This window comes from Lactuca sativa, chromosome 4, assembly GCF_002870075.4.
Source record: "Lactuca sativa cultivar Salinas chromosome 4, Lsat_Salinas_v11, whole genome shotgun sequence".
Lineage (NCBI taxonomy): Eukaryota > Viridiplantae > Streptophyta > Magnoliopsida > Asterales > Asteraceae > Lactuca > Lactuca sativa.
This window is the reverse complement of record NC_056626.2, coordinates 363,312,945-363,338,871: the sequence shown is the minus strand read 5'-3', so window position 1 is coordinate 363,338,871 and position 25,927 is coordinate 363,312,945. Positions and strand designations below refer to the sequence as shown.

The window sequence follows — 25,927 nt, the reverse complement described above, 5'->3', positions numbered from 1 at the left end:
GGTTCTAACGGGTCCGGTTCCGGTTCGGTTCCGGTTCCGATCCGGTTTTCCGGTTCTAAATCTCATCCCTACTTCCTTCAGCCTTCTTTTTCCTTGGTCACCTTCTCCTTCAAAGTTCACCAACAAATGATCAACAATGTCCTCTCTTCACCTCACAAGCGATCTAGGACTCTCTTTGGGATGTGGTAGCCGTAATGGACGGCCATAAGGGCCTTTAAATAGGTCTCAAACCCTGGAAATTAGGGTTTCATTAAACAGCGTGGACTCACCGAGTCCACTCATGAACTCGCCGAGTCCAGCTGTGAACTCGCATACGAATCCGCGACCATACTCGGCGAGTCTATACGCTAACTTGCCGAGTTCCCCCACAAAACCCAAAAATAAAGGAACAAAATCTCATACCTGGAAATCCAGGTCTTATACCAAAAACAACTCTGGATGTTGTTCTCGCATCTCTGCCTCGGACTCCCACGTCAGCTCGGACCCCTTCCGATGCTGCCACTGAACCTGCACCAATGGCACCTCCTTGTTCCTCGAAACCTTAATTTTCTGATCCCGAATCGCAATTGGTCTCTCAGCATAATTCAGGTCCGCATCCACCTGAATATCCTCCAGAGGCACTACCGCCGACTTGTCGGCTATACACTTCCTCAACTGAGACACGTGGAAGGTATCATGAATCTGGATCAACTCTGCAGGTAGCTCCAGACGATATGCTACTCTGCCTACTCTCGCAACTACTCTAAACGACCCAATAAACCGGGGCCCCAGCTTTCCCCTCTTTCTGAATCGGATCACTCCTTTACAACGAGATACCTTGAGGAGCACGAAATCACCAACCTGGAACTCAAGTTCGGACCGGCATCTGTCCGCATAACTCTTCTGCCGACTTTGAGCGGTCAACAACCTCTGTCTGACCTGCTGAATCTGCTCTGTCGTCTGAAGCACAATCTCGGTGCTGCCCATCACACGCTGCCCTACTTCTCCCCAGCAAATGGGGGTTCGACACCTCCTCCCATACAACAGCTCAAAGGGCGGCATGCCAATGCTCGAATGATGGTTGTTGTTATAAGAAAACTCCACCAAGGGCAAATACGTGTCCCAACTCCCTCCGAAATCCAATACACATGCACGAAGCATATCCTCGAGTGTCTGAATCGTCTGCTCACTCTGCCCGTCCGCCTGTGGGTGGTATGCGGTACTGAAATGCAGCCTCGTACCCAACTCCTCATGAAACATCTTCCAAAATCTGAAAGTAAATCGCACATCTCGATCTGAAACAATCGAGATCGGAACTCCATGCCACGATACCACCTCCCTCACAAACAACTCTGCCAGCCTCTCAGCAGAAGAGCTCTCACTGATAGTAAGAAAGTGAGTGCTCTTCGTCAACCTATCCACAATCACCCAAACTGCATCGACACCCCTTGCGGTCCCTGGCAATTTGGTGATGAAATCCATGGTAATCTGTTCCCATTTCCATTCGAGAATCTCTAATGGCTGCAGCTTACCATGTGGACGCTGGTGTTCGGCCTTAACCCTGCGACAGGTCAAGCATCTCTCAACAAACCATGCGACATCCCTCTTTATACAGGGCCACCAATAATCCTTTTTCAGGTCCAAATACATCTTAGTGGCCCCCTGATGGATCGAGAATTTCAATAGATAAGCCTGTTCCATCAAAATGGTACGCGTTCCGCCCACGGACGGTACCCATATCCGACCCTGAAAAGTCATAAGCCCCCGACTATCGGTAACGAATTTCGATACCAGCCCGACAACTCGCTCTCTCTTCTGGCTTTCTGACCTCACAGCCTCAACCTGGGCCCCACGGATAACATCCAACATCGGGGTCATCACTGTCAATCTCAAACAAACATCTCGCAATGGGGCGCCCTCCGCCCTTCGGCTCAGAGCATCGGCTACAACATTAGCCTTGCCCGAGTGGTACAGGTTCTCACAATCATAATCCTTGACCACGTCCAACCACCTCCTCTGGTGCATATTCAGGTTGTGCTGATCCATCAAATACTTCAAGCTCTTGTGGTCCGTGCATATCGTACACCGAACCCCATAAAGATAATGTCGCCAGATCTTAAGGGCGAACACTACCGCTCCCAGTTCCAAATCATGAGTGGGATATCTCGACTCATGAGGCTTAAGCTGTCTCGATGCATACGCTATCATATGCCCCCTCTGCATAAGCAACGCTCCCAATCCAGATATCGATGCATCACAATATACCACAAAATGCTCCATCCCTTCCGGAAGGGCTAATACTGGGGCCTCGCATAACTTCTGGCGAAGTGTCTCAAATGAGGTCTGCTGCTCCGGACCCCATGAAAATGCAACACCCTTCCGGGTCATCTTGGTGAGTGGCACAGCGATCTTGGAGAAATCCTTAATAAATCTCCGATAATAGCCGGCCAATCCCAGAAAGCTCCTGATCTCGGCACCTCCCACCTCATGACTGCCTCAATCTTGGCCGGATGGACCAATATCCCATTCTGGTTGACGAGATGTCCCAAGAACTAAACCTCCCGTAACCAGAACTCACACTTGGAGAATTTGGCATACAGCCTCTCCGATCTCAGAACTCCAAGGATCTCCCTCAAATGCTCCTCATGTTGTTCTCTGGACCTCGAATATACCAAAATATCATCAATGAATATGATCACCGACCGATCCAGCATCGGCCTGCACACCCTGTTCATGAGATCCATGAATGCAGCTGGTGCATCGGTCAGTCCAAAAGGCTTCACCACAAACTCGTAATGCCCATAACGAGTTCTGAATGTTGTCTTCTGGATATCTTAATCTCGAACCCTCATCTGATGATAACCCGACCTCAAGTCTATCTTGGAGAAGCGAGATGCCCCCTGTAACTGATCGAACAGATCATCGATCCTTGGCAACGGATACCGGTTCTTGACCGTCAACTTCTTTAACTCTCGGTAATCAATACACATCTGGTGTGAACCATCCTTCTTCTTAACAAAAAGGATCGGCGCTCCCCAAGGTGAGCCACTCGGTCGAATAAACCCCTTCCCCAACAGCTCCTAAAGCTGCGAGGATAACTCCTGCATCTTTGGCGGCGCGAGGCGATAAGGCGCCTTGGCTAAAGGTGCTGCTCCCGGAACCAAATCGATACAGAACTCCACTTGCCTCTCCGGAGGCATGCCCGGTAGTTCCTCGGGAAAAACATCCGGAAACTCGCACATTATCGGAACCTTATCAATCGATCTTGGCCTCCCCGCGGCCACTCGTGTGTCCATCACGTAGGCTACGAATCCACTGCAGCCTTGCTGCAAACTTTGTCTCACCCTGGCAGCCAAACAAAACGCTGACCCACACCGGGTCCCCTCGCCATACACCGTACGCACTCCCCCACTAAGATCTCGTATCGTCACCAACTGATGCTCGCAATCTATAACAGCTCCAATTCGGCTCAACCAATCCATGCCCACTATAACACACGTCCCCCATCGCAATCGGGACCAGATCTATCGGGAACTCCACACCGAAGATCTCAAGGATACACCCTCGAATCACCTCCGAAGCACACAGTGCTCGCTCATCAGCTATGGAAACTCACAGTGGTCGACTCAACGCCTCTCGACGGATAATAATGTGCTGACTAAATGCCAAGGAAACAAATGACCGACTCACACCCGAGTCAAATAATACAAAAGCAGGTACAGAACTCACAAGAAAAGTACCTACGCATATCATCATATAAGCACAATATCATAAACAAAAGATAAAATATAGAATACATACCAGCCACAGCATTGGGCGCGGCGCGGACCTCCTCTACAGTCAACTGAAAAGCTCTCCCACGAGCCTTCGGAGCCTCGGCCTTCACCGGTCGAACCTCGGTAACCCTAGCAGCAGGCGCAGATCCCTGTGCTGATCCCTGGTGTAGTTGAGGGCACTCGGCCTTCCGATGGCCGGTCTGGTTGCAATGGAAGCAAACCATAACTCCCTTGGGGCAATCCCTGACGATATGCCCCTCCTTGCCACATTTGTAGCAAGCAACCGATCGACAGGCCCCCTCACGACCCTTGTCGCACTTCCCGCAAGTGCGGCCCTTCTGGCCTATAGTCCTCGAATCAACGAACTTGTTCCACTTGGCTGCCAGCTAAGACTGAGCCGGCCGCCGATCCATCCTCTGAGACACGGCCTCCTCCCTGTCCTGAGTCTCTAACTCAATCTCCCTCTTCCAGGCATTTTCCTGGAGCTCAGCAAATGTCCGGTACGTCAAGTTCGACACGAACTCCCGAATGTCCCTCCTCAGAATACCCAAATACCGGCTCATCCGTGCCTGCTCAGTAGACACCTGCTCAGGGCAGAACATCGCCCTCTCATGAAACTTCCGGGTGACCACAGTAACCGAATCATTACCCTGCTTGGGGGTCAAGAACTCCTCAACCATCCATTCCCTCTCCACCGGGGGAACATACTCGTCTCTAAACATGGTGGTAAACCTCTCCCAGGTCACCTCTGAAATCTCTACAAGAGTGAAGTTCGATGTCACGAATTTCCACCAATCCTTCGCTCCCAAGCGAAGCTGGTTCAAAGCGAACCGTACCCTCAGATGCTCCGGACATGAACACGTATAGAAGCATCCCTCAATGTCAGCAATCCATCTCATCACAGCGATCGGATCCTGCGTCCCATCAAACTCAGGTGGCTTCGTGTTGCTGAACTCCCAGAACAACAACGAGTCACCTCCCTGAGGCCTGGCATCAGCCACAGCTGCTGTAACTGCAACGGCTGCGGCCTCAGTCACCGCAGCGTACCGCTCATCAAAAGTCTCCAACAGTGTGGTCTTGATAGACCCAAACATCTCCGGAATCTGGGCCCTGATCGCCGCATCCACCTCATCGTGGATCATCTGACGAAGCTCCTCGTCACTTACATCGCTCGCCTTAGGTCTGTGGCGTGTCCCAACCATGATGCCTCTAAAATACAACAAAATTATCAGAGACCCGATCGAGCATAAACATACTCGATGACGCCACCCTACTCGTCCTCCGTTGTCCAAAAGATTCTTACTTGGAATTTCCACTGATCCGGTGTCTTCAGTGGTACGGGCCCAATACTACTGACCACACCGCATCAGCATTCACTCCAAGTCCTACTCCTTGGCTCCTGGATTACGAGTACTCTACTCTCATGAGCTCCTAACTGCTATCTACTCGCTCTCAAAGCATCTCAGCAGCAGAAATCTCCTAAGATAAGACATCACAAATCAGGCCACTCTAGTCCTAATATGTATACCTAGCCTACTCTAGCATGCATAATGTAACATAACATATCTCATAACACATAATGTAAGGGTACTTTTAGGAATTCACCGTTCAGGCGTTGGCTGATCGTACACACGGGTCTGCTCTGTTTGTCTCAAAACTCTTTTTACTCTTTTCAAAAATTTTACTTCATTATCAAAATTTTCCTCAAATCCTCAGTTTGAGTTCAGATACGCCCGAAGGTGCATCCGAATCTCTCAAACCAAGGCTCTGATACCAACTTGTAACAATGTAAATTTCAAAGAAAAAATTTCATTTTTTTTGTCTCAACCATTTTCATATAAAATGTTTTATAAAATATCCAACATTAGTTATCAAAACATATTGTTTCCCAAGATCACAAAAATCAATCCTCTCTCTAGTATGTACGATTCACGCCGGCGCCTTTCCACGGTCCTCGCTAGTACCTGAAACACATAACACAACAACTGTAAGCATAAATGCTTAGTGAGTTCCCCAAAATACCCGTACACACATAAGCCTTTCCAGGCCATACTCTACACGACCTTCCGGTCCATGTGTCTCAGGGGACTTCCGTCCCAGTCCCAGTAGGCCTTTCGGTCCTACTCGTATCGACCATCCGGTCCACGTCATAATGTCTTCCGGCCCATAGCATACATAGCATACATATCACATACATAACGCATACAGAACATGCAACGCATATCATACAAAACATGCATCTCATAACATACGAGACCTTCCGGTCACACATAGGTACCTTTCCAGGTACAGTATAGTGAGAAGACTCACCTATGATATCTCGGTAAGTCTCTGTCTCGGTAGAAACGTGATCTAGCCTCCGCCTAATCACATAAAGAAAATACTCCCATAAATATAACTATACTCCAACCTTTCTTAACATCCTCAGAAGGGTAAAATACCATTTTACCCCTCTCCTGGCTCAAAGGCCTTATTGTTGACCAAACCCTAAAGTCAACAAAAGTCAACTGTCAAACTTTGACCCGACTCATCGAGTGCACTTGGGCGACTCGGCGAGTCTACACGTGTCCATTGACCCTCTTAGTCCCTTTCTTGGCACGTCGAGTCCTTCTCTTTACTCGACGAGTCACACCAGGCATGAATCGCGGGGCCACCTCGACTCAACTCGCCGAGTCTCAAGAATAACTCGGCGAGTACCGCCTTGAACCCCAATCCTCTAACCCCTTTCTGACTCACTGAGTTATCCCTCAACTCGGAAAGTCTACTCACAGAGCTATTCACGTGAAAACCCTAACCCTACTCGCCGAGTCTCAAGAACAACTCGGTGAGTTCATGCCATGCATCATCTCTATTGACCTCCTGGGGTCAGATCTGTGCCCCTAATCTACAGATTTGGCCTTCCCAAGCACGAAAGTCACGCAAAGCTCGAAATTTGATGCTTACATATCAACATAATGGCATCCAATGGTGATTTAGTCCCAAAAGTGGCAACCTAAGTCCAATAATCCCAAAATGACTAATAAAGCTCCATGGGATAATGTCTTTGGACCTCTTTGAGTCCAGATCCAAAGCATAAACTCGAGAGGGGACAAAATACTCTACATATTCTTCTTATAAAGGGTTTAAAAACCCTAACTCTATGAATCAACACCGAAAACTGGAGAAGGTCCGAAGGAATACCTTAATATGAAGCCTTTGATCTCTTAAGACACTAGATTTGCACTTCCTTCAGCCTGCTTTTGCCTTGGTCACCTTCTCCTTCAAATTTCACCAACAAATGATCAACAATGGCCTCTCTTCACCTCACAAGCGATCTAGGACTCTCTCTGGGGTGTGGTAGCCATAATGGACGGCCATAAGGGCCTTTAAATAGGTCTCAAACTCTTGAAATTAGGGTTTCATTAAACACCATGGACTCGTCGAGTCCACTCATGAACTCGCCGAGTCTAGCTGTGAACTCGCATACGAATCCGCAACCATACTCAGCGAGTCTATACGCCAACTCGCCGAGTTCCCCCACAAAACTCAAAAATAAAGGAACAAAATCTCATACCTGGAAATCCGGGTGTTACACCCTCACTCTAGACAACCATTCATTCAAAATCGATCTAATGTCGGTCACAATAAAAAGTTTTACATCATCATTGGTATGGATTGGTTAAGTTCTAATCGTGCCGACATTTTATGTTACGAAGTGACCGTCCGCCTTAATCTGCCAAATGGCGAGACCCTTCTCATCTACGGCGATAAACCCAGTACAAATATACAAATCATTTCTTGCGTCAAGGCTCAAAAGTACCTCCGAAAGTAATACCACGCCTTCTTAGCCCACGTCGTAGATAAGAAACAAGGGGTGAAGGATATCAAAGACATTCCGGAAGTGTGCAACTTCCCTGGCGTATTCCTAGAAGATCTCTTAGGTGTACCGCTTGCATGACAAGTCGAATTCTGGATCGACTTGGTTCCCGGTGCTACCCCCGTAGCCAAAGCTCCGTATCGCCTCACACCGGAAGAAATGCAAGAACTGTCTAGTCAATTGAACGAACTATTAAGCAAGGGGTTCATCAGACCGAGCTTTTCACCCTGGGGAGCACCAGTCCTATTTGTGAAAAAGAAGGATGGATCCTTTCGCATGTGCATGGACTATCGGGAGTTAAACAAACATACCCTCAAGAATCGATATCCCCTACCCCGAATCGACGACCTCTTCGACCAACTTCAGGGAGCAAGCTACATTTCAAAAATCGACTTGAGGTCGGGTTACCATCAACTGCGAGTTCAAGAGGATGATATTCCTAAGAAAGCTTTCAGAACGCGCTACGCCCATTACGAATTTGTGGTGATGCCCTTTGGACTAACAAACGCACCTGCGGTATTCATGGACCTGATGAACCGAGTGTGTCGACCTTTCTTAGACAAATTCATGATTGTATCCATCAACGATATCTTGGTCTATTCGCAAAGCAAAGAAGAGCACAGCCAACATCTACGACTAGTATTGGAGACTCTAAGAACTGAGAAGCTTTATGCTAAATTTTCAAAGTGCGAATTTTGGCTCCGAGAAGTGGGATTCATTGGCCACGTAGTTAGCAAGAAAGGGATACATGTGGATCCCTCAAAATTCAAAGCGATCGAAAGCTGGTCAGCACCTACAACACTGACAGAAATCCGACAATTTTTAGGACTCGTTGGATACTACCAAAGATTCATCCAAAACTTCTCCAAGATCGCTAAACCACTCACCACCCTGACTCAAAAAGGTGTGATGTTTAAGTGGGGAGAAATTAAAACAAGAAGCTGCCTTCCAAACGTTAAAACAAGCCCTACGCAGCGCACCCGTCTTGTCTCTCCCAGAAGGAACCGATGACTTCGTGGTGTATTACGATGCTTCAAATCAAGGTCTCGGATGTGTGCTCATGCAAAGAGGGAAGGTCATCGCTTACGTGTCAAGGCAACTTAAGACACACAAGATTAATTATACTACCCACGACCTTGAACTGGGAGCAGTAGTGTTCGCCCTAAAGATCTGGAGGCACTACCTCTACGGCACAAAGTGCACTATCTTCATCGATCACAAAAATCTTCATCATATCCTCAATCAAAAAGAGCTCAACATGCGGCAAAGAAGATGGGTAAAGCTTCTGAACCAATACGAGTGTGAAATTCGCTATCATCCGGGCAAGGCAAATGTTGTAGCCGATGCCCTAAACATAAAGGAATATTCGGGTCGCCGGGTGAAGTCATTAACAATGACGATCCATTCACACCTGTTCACACAAATCAAGGAAGCGCAGCTTGAAGACTTGAAACCAGAAAATGTGACATGTGAGGCATTGAGAGGGATGGATAAAAACCTAGAAGTTATGGGAGATGGAGCTCGTTACCTCATGAACCGGATCTGGACACCGAAGTTTGGTGGGTTCCGAGACGTTGCATGAAGGAAGCACACAAGACTCGATATTTCATCCATCCAGGTTCGGATAAGATGTATCTAGACCTCAAGAAGTCATACTGGTGGCCGAACATGAAAGCTGAGATTGCTACTTATGTGGGCAAGTGTCTGACTTGCGCCAAGGTCAAGGTAGAATACCAGAAACCCTCAGGACTACTACAACATCCTGATATACCAGAATGGAAGTGGGACCGAATAACCATGGACTTCATAACCAGCTGCCTAAAACATCAGGCGGACTCGATACCATATGGGTAATCGTTAACAGACTAACCAAGTCAGCCCACTTTCTACCAATGAAAGAGACCAAAAAGATGGAGAAACTGACAAAGTTGTACATCAAGGAAATCGTGACATTTTATGGGGTACCAAAGTCCATTATCTCAGATTGGGATAGTCGATTTACCTCAAGATTCTAGAAATCACTTCAGAAATCCTTGGGAACTAGGCTGGACATGAGTACATCTTACCACCCACAAACCAAAAGACAGAGCGAGCGAACCATTCAAATGCTAGAAGATATGTTGAGAGCCTGTGTGATAGATTTTGGTAAAGAATGGGATACCCATTTACCACTTATCGAATTCTCCTACAATAACAGCTATCACACTAGCATCAAAGTCGCCCCATTCGAAGCTCTTTATGGTCGCAAGTGCCGATCACCCTTGTGTTGGGCAGAAGTGGGGGACACTCAGCTAGCTAGGGGGCAAGTCCCTAATAGCACCCTCACTGGTCCTGAAATCATAAGAGAGACCACATAAAAGATTGTTCAAATTCGGGAAAGACAGAAAGCATCCCGAGATTGACAAAAGTGTTACGCAGATAAACGACGCAAACCCTTGGAATTCCAGGTCGGTGATTGGGTACTACTAAAAGTTTCCCCTTGGAAAGGAATGATACGATTTGGTAAACGTGGGAAACTAAACCCAAGGTACATCAGACCGTTTGAAATCCTTTCCAGGATTGGCCCCGTGGCGTACAAACTCCGACTACCACAAGAACTTAATAACGTAGACCCTACCTTCCACGTATCAAACTTGAAAAAGTGCCTATCTGACGAGACCCTCCACTACTAGAAAAACAACCTTTTATGACGCTCATTGTGCGTCGTAAACGGCTCAGACAACGCGCAAATGCGCATCAAGGAAGGCCCTGTCATAAAGACAGACGACGTGCTTTTACAATGCTCATTTACGACACGCAATGGGTATCAAGGAAGGCCATGTCATAAAGGAAGACGACACACATTCGCGCGTCGTAACCTTACGACGCGCGTGTTAATGACAGGCAATGCATATCAAGGAAGCCACTGTCAAGAAAGTCCATGTCATAAATGAAGATGACACACATTTTTGCGTATCGTAATTTTAAATGTTAAAAAAATATTATTTATAGGGTTACTAATTTTCAAATTAAATTTGCATTTAATGTCTCATAACAAAAAATAAAATACTATATACAAAAAATACAATCCATTGCATAAAATTTAATATCAAAGAAATAATCGATCCATGGAAAGATAAAACAAATCAATAGAAGTTGTTTTCTCCCTATACATGATTATTACATACCAAATAACAAACTTTATTTCATATTCATACATATGATTACATTATTCATTAAAAAAATATACACCTACAGCTAGACTTGGATGATCCATGATTGAATACGATTTCCAATGCAACTTCGATCCAAATGAGAAGTAATACCTTATTGAGGCTCTCTTCAGCGGCTTTTCTTTCAGCAGGATTGGGACTAAGTGTTGTTTGTAGAACAACAGCTAGACTTGGAAGATCCATGTCAGTGCCTTTTGAATCAGAAGGATAACAATTTTGGAAATCGTGGAAGGATTGTGAAGGAAGTGGTGACAGAATTCCTCTAAGGTTTACAGAAATCTGCAAGGAGGACTATGTAGGAAAGAAGGAATAAAAAGGAGCATGAAAATATAAAGATCATCATCTAGTTAATAGAAGTCAAACCTTTGACCACTTCTTTAATGATACCATATGAAAGATCCAAGTTCCATAAAGTTTCAAAACTGCATGAAAACATTATATAGGATATTAACACATAACACTTAATAGTATATCCTGTTAATTAAAATATGACATGTAAAATGTGGTTTACCTGCAGTTGAGAATAAAGAGGTCGTTTTCTAGTGACTTGAGAATATGCCAGTGGTAAAAAAGTAATTGAGGATCAACTTCCTCAAAAAAGTGTAGTGTAGGGCTACATTGATAATCTCATGACATTGTATAGCATTACACATTTACACTTACAATTTTTTACAAATCAGGACATTACACTTCGACATTCTTCTAACTTTGTGTAGATTGTGTATGCAATGTCCAAAACTGACATGTCATCTGGTCCAGGGAGGTATCTACAAATGTACAAAAGCATTTAATGAACACATATAATAATTACAGAATAGGATTCAAGATTAACAAGTACATAACATAATATGAAACTACTCATAAAAACAAGAATGCTCAACAGTTTAAGTTTAAAACCACAAATAGAGAACATAAAATGACTCATTTAAACTTGGTAGTTTACCTTGTTGAACTTGTTAAGTGCAGACAGGTTCTTTTATAAGTTGTGCTGTCCACATTTAAAGAAGAAGCCAAAATCAGTCCCATCTTTCTGATAGCTTCGTCCACCAACTCTCAAAACCTGAAAATCAAAGCACAAAAATGCAAATCACTATAGATTTTGTACACCATTTTTGCAAAATATAACTATAATGACTTAAAGATGTACAAATTATGATAGATGAGGACTACCAAATGCAACAAACATTAGTTTAATCTGAAAACCTTCTCATATAAAAACAAGGAACATGAAAATATTTGTAAAATTCTAACCTGGGAAACTTCAACTTCTTCATTAAGAATAAACAAATCGATAAGAAATTCACATAATTCAAACCTGTGAAATTAACGAATTGAATATATTCTATTCATTAGAATAATTCACACACCTGGGTTGGAATGAAGAAATCACGAGGATTTATTTTGTAGAGTTCCATGTCTGAATCATCGCCTTCTTTTTCATTGCTATCTATCTTAAATTCAACCATATGCTTGACCCACTAGAAGAAATATTTATAAGAAAACCAAAAAAGAAACAGGATGAAAATAAGAAGAAGAGAAGATATTAACCTGAAGATTGGGATCTTCCATGGATAACCTTCCTGTTGCTGTTGAGTTTTGGAGCCAATGTCCATGAAGTGTATATCTTTATGTCTTCATAGATAATTTAGAAAGTGAACAAATGGAACCCAATGTAAAGTACAGGTGTCAATCCAAACTATTCCTTTTCTTCTTCACTTCGTTACACTGAACACGAATGGGAAGATTTGACCAAATCAAAGTCAAAATCGAAACATCTCTAACCCTTCGCTATTCAATATCAAGCCTCCGTTCATCAATATCAAAGCTAAGGAATCTCTAGTCCTTTCCTTCGCTACTCGACATCAAGTCGACGTCTCATTCCATCCTGTTGCTAACGAATCCTTCTATATCAACCCTTCGACATTAAAACAGGGAGACACCAAATTCGTTTATGCTAGATGCGAAGACTCAAATTAGATCATCAAGTGTCGATTGTTAATTACCAATAACCATTTGACCATCGACCACGGTCCTTCTCTTTTCATTCAACCAGCCATAACCTTCGCATTTACAAACCATTGACATTGAATAACGCAAAATCGAACACATAAGACCACCAAAATCGAATTCTTTGTTTTTCAGTCATCAACCCAAATCGAATACTCAAAATCACATACTTCACTTCCCAGATGCGAACAATGGCATTCGATTCCTGTTCGTCTGAAAGACCCTAACTTTTGTATTTATGAAAGACCCAAACTTTGATACACGACAATATAGTTACTCCAAAACATGTTACTTGCATATTCATAAAAATAATATTTTACATTAATAAAGAGGTTACAAACTACTGGATACAAACCGACTATTTTAAAGTGTTATATATTACATATCTTCCCAGGATTCTATAGTTTTATACATATGGGAGTGCAAAATACAATAGTTTCAAACTATTCATAAACTTCTATCGATACAATAGTTTCAAACTATTCAAAAATCTTCTACTAGTATATAACTATACTGGATGCTTATCTCCTACAAATTTGTTAAACATTGAGAGGGTAAGTGGTGACGCTTAGTGAGTTTAATAATAGATACAATATAACGTTATGCCATATATATATATATATATATATATATATATATATATATATATATATATATATATATATATACTTCAATATCGTTGAAGCAAAGAGAAACAGGGAACAACAAGGGCATATGTGAATCATGTGATCAACATTCCATATCAATCATTGACTTGATTTAAAGATATACAATCAATGAGACATAACAATTTCCATGCTTGATATACATCAATAAAGCTTTGGCCCAAACGGCACAGAAGATATACAACTTCGGATTTACATTTTGGTAGATTTCAGGCTTATAGCCCTGTCTAACCTTCTGCCACTACCATAGAATAGAATTCATTCTCTTACGGAGACATGTTCCACATGGCCAGAGGCTACATACCAGTACCAACGTGAATCTAAGTCCTTTCACTGATCACATGATCAAAGGTATTTCTTTGCTATTAAAAATAGCGAATAAAAATAACCCGGAATAATAACACTGAAAAGCACGTAGCACATATAGCACACAACATACAATTGTTCCTATATATTAAACTCACCATGAAATAACCGAGGGCTAAAATATTAATTTGGGTAGCACTTCGGCTCTAAATATAACTTTCGTCGTTGAAAACCGGGAGTTTTTTTGAAAACCGGGCTCTGCGAAGGTAGAGCTTCGAAACCGAAAAGATAAATTTTTCGGGCTTCTCGGGAGTCTCGGGGCGTGTTTCAGGCTTGGGAATCAGTATCGGGGCTTCGGGGGAAGTCGGAATAGTAAAAATATCAAAAAGGGGGGGGGGGGGGTGAAAAGTGGCAATTTTCCAAAATTACCCGAGAGGTCTCGCAGGCCCTTGTATTTATAGGGAGGTCCGAAGTCGGCTAAGGAAGGGGAGTCAGCAGCGAGGGCACGCGACATCAGCAGGGCGAGGGTGCGTAGGTGGCTCGCACGTGGTTTGCGCATGCGAGGGGCTCGGTGTCGGCCTCTGATTGGACCAAGGTCTAGTCTGAGGCTTCGGACGTGGCACCCCTGCGAGGCTCGGACACGTGATAAAGGGCACGCGCCGGATTCTTAGTGGACCGGACATCGGATGCGAGGGCAGGCGACACGTCTCGCTAGCTGGCTTCGGTGACTCACCAAATTTCGTATACGTGGCGTGTTTTAAGCGAGGGTGACGTGGCCGAAGTCCACGTATACGAGATTTCTCGGTTTTTGTGCAAAAACTTTTAAAATCCATAACTTTCACATACGAGCTCCGTTTTTGACGTTCTTTATATGCACGCGTAGCTAAAATTATGCTCTACAACTTTCGTTAGACTTCGTTGTCTAATTTTGACTTTAATTTTAATATTATTATTTTTAACAAATCGGGACAGAAAAATCCGTTAAAAATTCATAACTTCTTCATCCGACGTCCGTTTTCGTCAGACTTTTTACCGTTGCACTACTAATGACGAGACCTTCAATTCACGTTTAGGTTGTGTCGGCTAGAAATCACTCGATCTAAAATTCGAGTTTTTAGTTGTCTACTGCTAAGATGAAACTTCGAAAAATTATAACTTACTCATACGAAGTCAGATTCAAACGGTCTTTATATGAAAGTTGATTATTTTTACGAGTTCTACAACTTTTATTTAGATTACTAAGGCTAAAAATTAGTTTATCGAAAACTAAATTTTTACGCGACAAAGTATTTTCCGGATTTATCACGGATCTTCGTTTGGTCATAACTTCTTCATTATAACTCAGATTTCGATGAGGTTTTCGCCCAAATGTTTCTAACGAGATTATCTACAACTTTCAATAATAAAATTTTACTTATTCCAAATTTTATATTTTCGCTAAATTTCACTATTTGGCTTTTAATTGGAATCTCATAAAACTTCCAATATTTTATGAGTGATTCTAAACATAGTTTTACTTCATTTCTAGTAAAAACTATCTGTTAGAACTCAACATTCAATTTCACTTAATATTTCATAATATTAATTACTTAAAACACGATTTCAAAACGTGTATGTTACATCGTCATCAATCGACCTTTGAGAGAATCAATGAAGTATTAATGTATTATTCATAGTAAATAAAAATACGATTAAATTCACATAAAAGTTTAGACTTTAGACAAGTATACTTACAGTTAACCAATCAACAAGTTGTTCAAGGATCCAAGACTGAGATTGTTTGTTGGCATAGAATATTTCAAGGAGCTCCCATGCAGCTTTCAGAGAGCTTGGCTCCTCATCAATCTATTGTGAAGATTTTATAAAGAAAACATAAAGATTAACAATATGATAAAAGGAAATAATTCACGAAAACAAATACCTTTAATACTGTCTTTGGATCTTCAATTAACGAGCTAGGGCTGGACTTCCTGTTTCCTAAAAGGGAATTTATTTCCTTGCTGTACTCAAGAACATATTTTGACCTTGTTGCATGAAGTGAGACAACAATCTATAAGAAATGACTTCCAGGATGGAGTAGATTAACAATCAGACAGTAAATTCAAATGTCCTCAAGATTTTGACCTGATTCCCTCAATTTCTAACACGAATTCAAGATTTTACTTGAAAGCAAAACCCAAAAAGTATAAAAAGTTAGAAAAAAAAAAGATGGAATTGAAAATTTGAATTTAACAACAAAGATTCAAGATTTTACTTACACTTTGGATTTTGATGGCGGATTTCCAGACCTTCGGTTTGTTCTTGTAAAAGCACAACTAGGAATCCGTCGTCTGTATGACCGCTTGTGCCCATGGTTAGCTCTGGTTGTGGACAAGCAAGGTAATAATGGCCAGAGAATAAAAGCCCCTTGCCACAATCGAGATCTCCAAGGTGATTCACGTTCAACCCCAATGCCTCTGAGAATAATTTGAAAAGTATGCCTCAGAATTTCATGACTTGATTTGAGTACTCGATTTAAACGTCTCTGCAAATCTCCTATGATTCCTCTGGCGGCGGAGATGATGGAGCCATAAATGAAAAGAAGGTGTCTCTCTAGTTCAAGGCGGGGGAACTATACATATCGTAATTGTTGTTATACACTAATGTACTCGAAAGATCCCTCGTGTAAAACCCTTTCTTCACCTCGTCATCTTGTTCATGAAATCTACGAACTCCTTGAACCGCCTCATCCATAACACTCATAGGAATCCCATGATTCACCACCTGAAAAATACCTAGGTTCACGGAGGCTTCACGAATCATCTCCACCATCGATGCTCTATGGGTCGATTGAAGGTCTATGACCGGAATCTTGACAACAGTGGTGGATATTTTGGGAGTGGTGTCCCGTGGGTGGAAGAAGATGGGAGGGATTTTCCGGATTTCGGCATCGACGAGGCCTTTGACGTCGGTTTTTGTTTGGTCGAAAGCTTTGAGCACCGATTGTCGATCATAGTTTGAGCCAACTGAAGCAATGGTGGCAGCCATTTTCGTGAAGATGATCGTGTTATATATGAGAAGGTATTCTCTAGAAATGTAAGTGAGGATCCTTGCAATTGTGGCCCTATGAATGTAAAGTGTTCGATTTCTTGTGAGAAATGAAGAGATAGAGATAAATCTATGGAGGATGTGGGTTGTTCTTTGAGGGATGAAAAAAACCCTAGTTTCATAGACTTTCTGAGGACGGGGTTTTCTAATTTTTAGATTCCCACAAGGTATTAAGGAGGGGACACGATGTTTGATGAGACCGATAAGGAGGTCAGGAGTGGCGGAGAAGCGGATCGAAGAGGAGAGAGAAGGAGGAGAGGGGAGAAGATGAAAGATAGAAAGAAGGTAGAAGACAGGTTTTCAAAATTTTGGGGATTTCTTTCCCCCTCTACTAAACGCGCGTTTTCATTAAAATTATAAAGCAACAGGTATAGAGGACGCGCCTTTAAAATAAAGCGCCCTCCGTGTTTTTAATTTCTTTTCTTGAGACACTAATTTAAGGGCGCACAATAGTGCGTGACGTAAATCCTTAATTTTTTGAAGAGATGACATTTTTTTAATGTCACTCTCTTTTACGTAACATAAATCAATGAGTGTCGTGGTTAGCGCGTCGTAAAAGGGTCTTTTTCTTGTAGTGCTCGTAATACCACTTGAGGAAATCGAAGTTAACGAGAATCTCCACTTCGTGGAAGAACCGGTCGAGATCATGGATCGGGAAATCAAAAGAACAAAACAAAGTCGTATTCCCATTGTGAAGGTTCGTTGGAATGCAAAACGAGGACCCGAGTTCACCTGGGAATGCGAGGATCAAATGAAACAAAAATACCCGCATCTTTTCTCAAAACTCTTGAAGTCCCAGTCAGAATGTAAATTTCGGGATGAAATTCCCTCTAACGGGGGGATGATGAGACAATAGTCACTTTCGGGTCAAGTCAAAGTCAAACAAAGTCAACGAGTCAGACCGGTTGACTCAACTAACCCTTGTATATTAGGGTTTACGTTATGTAATTATTGTACAACTAGCTATTTTAATGAGAAAACATCATTTGGAAAATTCGTGTGTTTAATTTTCCTTAGCCTTGATAATGCTAAACAATGAATCAAAGCGATAAAACACTATTGCACACTCATCGGGAGTGTGTAGGACACTAAAACATGGCTTAACGAGGTTTACAGACATTGCGTTGCGAAGCCGGATACTCAAAAAGGTCATAAAGGGAACCTCTCTTAATCTCTTTCACTCTATCTCTATATATTTGAAATCTCTCCCAAATCTCTCTCCGTATGTGAAATCTCTCCAAGTATGTCAAATCTCTCACAAATCTCTCTCCGTATGTGAAATCTCTCCAAGTATGTCAAATCTCTCCGAAATCTCTCTAAGAATGTGGAATCTCTCCCAAATCTTTCCAAGAATGTGGAATCTCTCCCAAATCTCTCTCAAAATCCCTTTTGATTTATTTTAATCATTTGGGGCATCCCGACACTTGACTTGGTGAAGAACCACTCGAAGCACGAAGATACATTGGAAATTAGCCTCTTAGGGTCGAACCCTCTCTTTAGGGGCCAAACCCTCTTGGAACCGAGGCCACATGAACCGAGTCTGAAGTCCTCTGGAGCAGCCGCAGCTGTCTGACCGCAGCCACCAAGCCGAAGCCTCCGAGCCGCAGTCTCCGAGCCGCAGTCACCAAGCCGCATCTGACTTCGCTCCGGACCTGCTGTTGAACCGCCCGCGGTGCCTCCTCGGACCGCAGCCCCTTTTCCCTTCGGATCGACTTCAGCAACCTAACCCCCACTTCGGACCTAAGGCTGTTAAGACCGGAATCACCCTCCTGACTTCGGATTTCCCCATTTTTCACCCGGTTTTCGACCACGACTCCGTTTTAAGCCCGTTTTTAACTATTTTAACGGGGGATTTTCACCCAAATTCATATTTTGACATATAAGGTCCCATATATTCATATATTCAACATACTTTTAAGGAAATCCTTATTTAAGAATAAAATCTATTAAGTAAGATCTTGTGGTGGAGTGTTGACTTTGTCATAGTGTTAGACACAAGCAACCACCCCCATACCCACTCCATGACTAACCCACACCCCTCCCCACCATACTTGGTCATTTAAGAGTACTTTCCCACTCATTTCTCAGCCATACTCACGTTCTTAGAGCTGGAACATCTACCCTCTCACCTCACACTCCCCTCATTCTCTCATTTTCCTCCAAGGATCACACTCCAAATTCTCTCACAATTCTCTCCAAATTTTGAGACTTCCAAGGCTGATCATCAAGCTTTCTTCCATTCTTGGTAAGTATAATTCATTCTCCTTATGATTATTACACATCCTTCTACTCAAAATCATAAGAACCTTACACAAACATTGTCACCTTCATGTTAGGTTCTTGGTTCTTCAAGGCATCTTCTAAGTGTTCTTGAGTTGAGCACTTCTCTTCTTCAACATCCATCCACTGAAATCACATAATATGAGTTCATACCCCTATCTTTTCACGTTTTCTTAAGTTTTAAGGGGGACAATACAAGTTAAAACAACAAGAACACAACTAAACTCTTCCAACAGCTTTCATCAGAAAAGTTGGACTCCATTCACGGACTGTTTTGGGAAACTTAACCATTTTAGTATTCAAAACTGTACTAGGTGAAAATAGTTCAAGTTTTTAGCTTTAAAATGACTACTTGCACATCTCCGTACGATTTTTCTACAATTTATGGTGATTTTTACAAAACTGCCTATCATTTCAAGAACAAATTTGGACCAGTCTCTGATTATGGACTTTTTCACACAAGTTAGAGGTCACTAAAAATCATAATAAAATTTATGAACAAACTAGACTCAATTTAAAAACTTCCAGAATTTACGGATTTTGATTTGGACCTGTGATAATTTTTCTATAAATTTTCTAAGAACAGCAATAGAAAATGTTAACAACAGAAAAATACTATCAATTTCATTCCACCTTGTAAATTGTTGAGCAAGGTGTATATCATTATGTGATCATATATTATTACATTGTATGCTATTTTGCCATGGTAATTAGACATGTAGCAGTAAACAAATAGATTTTTACCACCTCAATAATGGTAAATTAGTTTAATGTTGTAAACAAAGCTTACAACCATGACATACAAACATTTGATAAACTATGGAAATATAGTGTATGTTGCATTCACATTACAAACGATTATGATAGACTATAATAGGTATAGTTTATGTTTCATTACGTATCAAACTCTTTACCAAAGGTTCTCAATTCACGTAAATTTGTTAATGAATAAATTTGTGAGACATTCGCTTCGTGTTACATCCATGTAACAAAATCAAAAGTCCTGTAAATTGTAACCAGAATCTCTTGTAGGGAGAACGTGATAGTTGTGTATAGATCTATATTGGGTCTGACAAACCCACACCTGAGCTGCTTGCAACAGCTAGACCGGCAAGTCTGAGGTGACAAGTGTCATTTAACTTGCGACGCCTGAAGAACGTCGTATTACGAGGTCGTCCGAGTCATAGTATGGTTATAATAACTCACATGTGGTATTAACAAACATAAGATTTACGGGTTTTAATTTTAAATTTAATGAGTTTATGTCGATTTAAACTTGCACAAATTTCCTTAAGTATGGTAAAATACTTGTACATTTCGTTCTTGACTTTTAAGATTTCATTGCATTACGTAAGAAAATATGGGATTTTTCTTGAACAAACATTCCTTTTACAAGGAAATGATTTTAGTATCACCTTCAAAAGCTTATGAACTCACCAACCTTGTGTTGACACATTTTCAAAACTACTTGTATTCTCAGGGAATCCATAAACAGGTAACCAAGTGCTTTTTGAGGATGGTACGTTAAGGCGTCAAACATTTCATTTTTGTCAACATAATGTAATTGATTTGGAAACATGTAAACTCATACAATGATGTAACTCATTCAATTATATTTATGTTGGTTGTGTTTACTTTAATCACTATTACATTGGTTGTTATGATACTATACATGAAGTCCTCCACCCCCGCGTTTCCGCCATCCTTGGTTTGGGGTGTGACATGGCACAAGGGTTCACCCAACAGGAAGGACTTCATTATGCAGAAACATTCAGCCTGGTGGTTAAACCGTCAACAATCTGTACTGTTCTCTCCATAGCCCATGCTCAATAATGGGATATTAAACAATTGGATGTCAAAAATGCCTTTCTCAATGGCATTCTCCATGAAGATGTTTATATGAAGCAACCACCGGGCTTCATCTTTAAATCCTTCCCAGATCATGTGTGCAAACTAGACCGTGCCCTTTATGGTCTCAAACAAAGTCCACAGGCATGGTTTCAACGACTTCATGATTTTCTATTACACCAAGGATTCTTTAATAGCCAATCTGATTCCTCTTTATTCATCAAACACACGAATAAGTCTACTACCATTCTTCTAATCTATGTCGATGATATAATTATCACCGGATCCTCTTCTTCCACTGTTTCCTCTATCATTGATGTGATATGCAACACTTTTGACAATCGTCGTCTTGGCAACTTACATTATTTCCTTGGCATTGAGGCTACTCGAAATTGTCACACTTTGCAGCTAAGACAGACTAGATATGCTCTCGATCTCTTGGAAAGATTCAACAAGATAGGATGCAAGCCGGCTACTACTCCTACTGCTCCCAATTCTCAATTGTCATTACATGAGGGTGAACTACTTCAAGATGCTACTGAGTATCGCAGTATGGTTGGTGGCCTACAATATCTCACACTTATGAGACCAAACATTGCATTTTTAGTCAATCAAGTATGTCAATTCATGCACCAACCTTGTACCTCTCATCTACAGGCCGCTAAATGTATCCTATTGTTCATTAAAGGCACACTACAGGAGAGTTTGTCATTCTACGTGTCAACATCTTTCCACATTCGAGCCTACTCTGACTCGGATTGGGAAAGAGATCCGAATGATCGTCGATCTACAATAGGTACTTGTATCTATGTTGGCCCAAATCTTGTATCTTGGACCGCCAAGAAACAGCCGACTGTCTCACGATCAAGCAATGAAGTTGAATATCATGCCCTTGCTACTACTACAGCGAAACTTAGATGGTTCTCTTACTTGTTTCGTGAGTTGGATATCTTTCTTCATCCCCCCTCTCTTTTTTGTGACAATTTATCAGCTTTACATATGGCTCGTAATCCAGTATTTCATGCACGTACACGTCACATTGAGATAGACTATCATTTCATACGAGAACTGGTCACTCGTGGATTTTTAAAGCTACACTATATATCCACCGATGATCAGTTAGCAGATTTGTTCATAAAGGGCCTCTCTAAAATCAGGTTTAATGCTTTATCTATCAAGTTACGCCTCCCTTACGGACGTCTTACTTGAGGTGGGGGTGTAAGAATAATATTGTAACAAGATAATTTGTTTTATATATTTTTAGTATGGTTTTTAGGATTGGTAATCAAGCATTTATGCCCTGTAATTAAGGCAGAATCTTTGCCTTATAATTGAGTGTATTTCCTATTTTACCCTTGTAATTACTCTGTATATATATTCTGCAGTATATTGACTGAGACACCCAAGGTGGGGTTTTTTCTTCACTGTTATATTTCTTCTCCACACGCTTTCTGTATTGTCTTCTCTTCTGTGTATAGTCTTTCATAGAGTACGTTAGGCAAAACCAAAAGACATTCTACATGGAATTCCTATAGGGTATACATGACAATGTAGAACGAGGTGAAACTAAGGGAATTTCTATAAGAAAAAGAACAGCATTACCATCACCATTTACTAGTGGTCCACGTTATATGTATAAACACTATTTAGATGCATTCGCTATTTGCAGACATCATGGGGATCATCAATACTTCATCACATTCACATGTAATGTAAAATGGCCTTAAATTCAAAGATATATGTATTAGTATGCATATGTTAAACCCCAAGACCATCCTATCATAATAGCAAGAGTCTTACAAATCAAATTCAAATCATTCATTGTCGTCCTAAAGACAAAAAAAACACATTCGAAGAGGTGGCTGTAGGTTTTATTTCTACCTCACCTTCTTTTTTAGATATACAAATAGACTTCCTCCTTCATTAACACTCATCTTTTAGTCTACAAAATGTAGATTTGTATTCCATTGAATTCTAGAAAAGAGGGTTACCTCATTGTCACTTGTTGCTTTGGGTAACGCAGTCATGCAAGATAAAGAATGCAGAGGAAGTTGATGGATACATATGTCCTGAAATACCATATCATGTTAGGGAACATATTCTTTATAAGGTAGTGGCCGATTTTATGATTCATGGTCCATGTGGTTTAGTGAAACCCAATTCATCTTGCATGTCAAAAGGTTCTTTCAGTAAGAACTTCCAAAAATCTACGAGTAAACAACATACTTTAATAAAGACAGTTATGTTCATTGCAAGTGTAAAAGTAATGGATTTACTGTAAACAAAAATGGTATTATATGCGGTCCCACATAATGAAAGTTTGTGTGTAGATTTCATGGGTCACAAAAATTTCGAATACTACGGGAGCATGCTCATCAAATACTTATATAAGTAAATCTCCAAAGGAGAAGATCATATCCTTTACACGATCCAAAAACCTACAAGTACCCCAAGAACTTCACAAGATAATTAGCCTAACATCGATGAAATTCATAACTTTCTTGATGCACGCTTCATATGTCCACATGAGGCTTCCTTGAGAATTTTTAACTTCCCACTACACGATAGAAACCCACCTATTCATGTATTATTTTTTCATCCGATGAACATGCAAAACATCACTTTTAAAGACATGACCGTCTTCAGAATGTGGTACATAACTCATACGCTAAACGGACGACACTTACTGAGTGATTATGTAATAAGCAATATGATACCACATCACATCACTTAAGATATGTTGACTATCTTACTGAATATAAATGGGATCCCTTTGCCAAAAGATGGAGTCGAAGAGCATCAAAGAAAGCATCAGCTATTGGTAGACTTATATACATACACCTAAGTTGTGGTGAAATTTTTTCTTGCAAATGCTACTCATTAATAAAAAAGGATCTCTAGTCTTTGAATCCATAAGAACAGTACACAGAGAATTGTGTCAAACATATCGTTCTGAATGTGAAAAACTAGGCTTACTTGACAATGATCATGAATGGTTTTGCACATTTAATGAGGTTGTAGTATGGGCCACATTCAATGAGGTTGTGGTATGGGCCACTCCCTTGGCATTGTGTACATTGTTCAGCCACATGCTTTTTGTATTATGAAATATCAAATCCTATATAATTATGGAACTAACAATGGCACAAAATATGACATGACATATAGCTACTAGGCCTGGCAATTAGGTTGGGTTTGGGTTTGCGGGTCACGAGTCACGGGTTGGCGGCTCAGAAAATATAAACTCAACCCAACCCATATAATATATGGGTTGATGGGTTGGCGGGTCACGGGTTGGTGGGTTGGAAACTTCAATCCAACCCATCCCATATAACCCATTTAAGTATATGGATTAGCAGGTTCACAAGTTAATGGGTAAAACCCAACCCATATAACCCGTTTAATAAATAAGCAACACATTTTAAAAACTGAGGTTTTTTTAACATAAATTCATAAAATGATTAAAGTAATTAACGTAAAAAAAAGTTTTCAACATAAATTCATAAAGTCAATAACAACCAAATAAAAAAAAATGAAAACATTCATAGAAATTAAGTGGATGTGTTCTTCATGCGTGACTTGTGAAAATAACGACATGTATTTTTTCTTTTTTTGATTAACGAACATCAAATGCAGATTAGACGCATACGAATACAGAAGTAATACAATGATACAAAATATTACGAATACAGATGGAAATCAAATTTCATTAATAATTAAATATATCATTTTTAAACGTAATATATATATATATATATATATATATATATATATATATATATATATATATATATATATACATATATATATGGGTTGACGAGTTGACCCGCGAACCCAAACAGATAACACAACCCAACCCATAAAATAAACGGGTTGGTGAGTTGGCGGGTTGACGGGTTGGTGGGTCAAAAATTTCAACCCAAACCCGTCTATTTTCGGGTTGGGTCAGTGTTGCGTTATGGGTTGGGTCGAGACTTGCCACCCCTAATAGATACAATACATTTAATACTGATGACCAAATGCAATCCATTTTGTATGAACTTCAAATTTACTACATACAAGTGACACGTCGAAGTCACTTTTGGATTTCGGCTTGCAAATGTCGTCGCAAAACTTCATGGGACGTATAAAGAATAGAATCCTAATGGAAGAAAAAACTATGAGAGAACATCAAATAATTGAGCAAGAATCATGCAAAGCCAAGATAAATCCTCAACAACAACTTATATACGAAGATGTCCTAACATCAATAACAAGTAACAAACATATATTGGGTTTTGTATATGGTCACGGTGTCACAGGAAAGACATTCCTATGGAATACATTAATTTTGGCATTGCATTCTGAAGGCAATATCGTCCTGGTAGTAGTTGCATCTGGTATGGATTCTTTATTGTTACCATTTGGTAGAATAGCTCATTCTCGGTTCAAAATTCTATTAGACTTCACAAATAAATCGCTTTGTGATATAAAAAAACGCATCTAGCACAATTATTAACAAATGCTTCCTTAATTGTTTGGGATGAGGAGCCCATGAACGACCATTGTAATGTCTCATTTTCACAACCAAAATTTTCATTTTTAAATTAGGTAAAACCAAGGTTTCCATAAAACCAAGTCAAGAAAAACCATGAGTATCAAAATATAGTCATCCCAAAATCAGAGTATCATAATAATGCGGAATCACAAAAGCTAGGATAAGTGTATACAGTCAACCCTTCGCCTTCCCAGGATTATGGCAAGTACCTAAAACACATTTAAATTCATAATTGTAAGCGCGAAGCTTAATAAGTTCCCAAAATATCACATACATCACAGCATAATAAACAATTATAGGTTATCAACAACCCTGGGACTCTCAGCAATCTTGAGCACTATTAGCAGTCTTACAGGCTCACAAGAGCACTATGG

At 41.0% G+C, this 25,927-nt stretch overlaps 1 protein-coding gene across 1 annotated transcript; it reads right to left on the bottom strand.

Moving 5' to 3' along the window:
• Positions 1-16,393: 16,393 nt before the first annotated feature.
• LOC128133718 (1-aminocyclopropane-1-carboxylate oxidase homolog 1-like) lies at positions 16,394-16,828 on the bottom strand. Its single transcript, XM_052771245.1, has one exon. It carries the CDS (start codon positions 16,826-16,828, stop codon positions 16,394-16,396), a length of 435 nt encoding a protein of 144 aa, XP_052627205.1.
• Between the last annotated feature and the right edge of the window lie 9,099 nt (positions 16,829-25,927).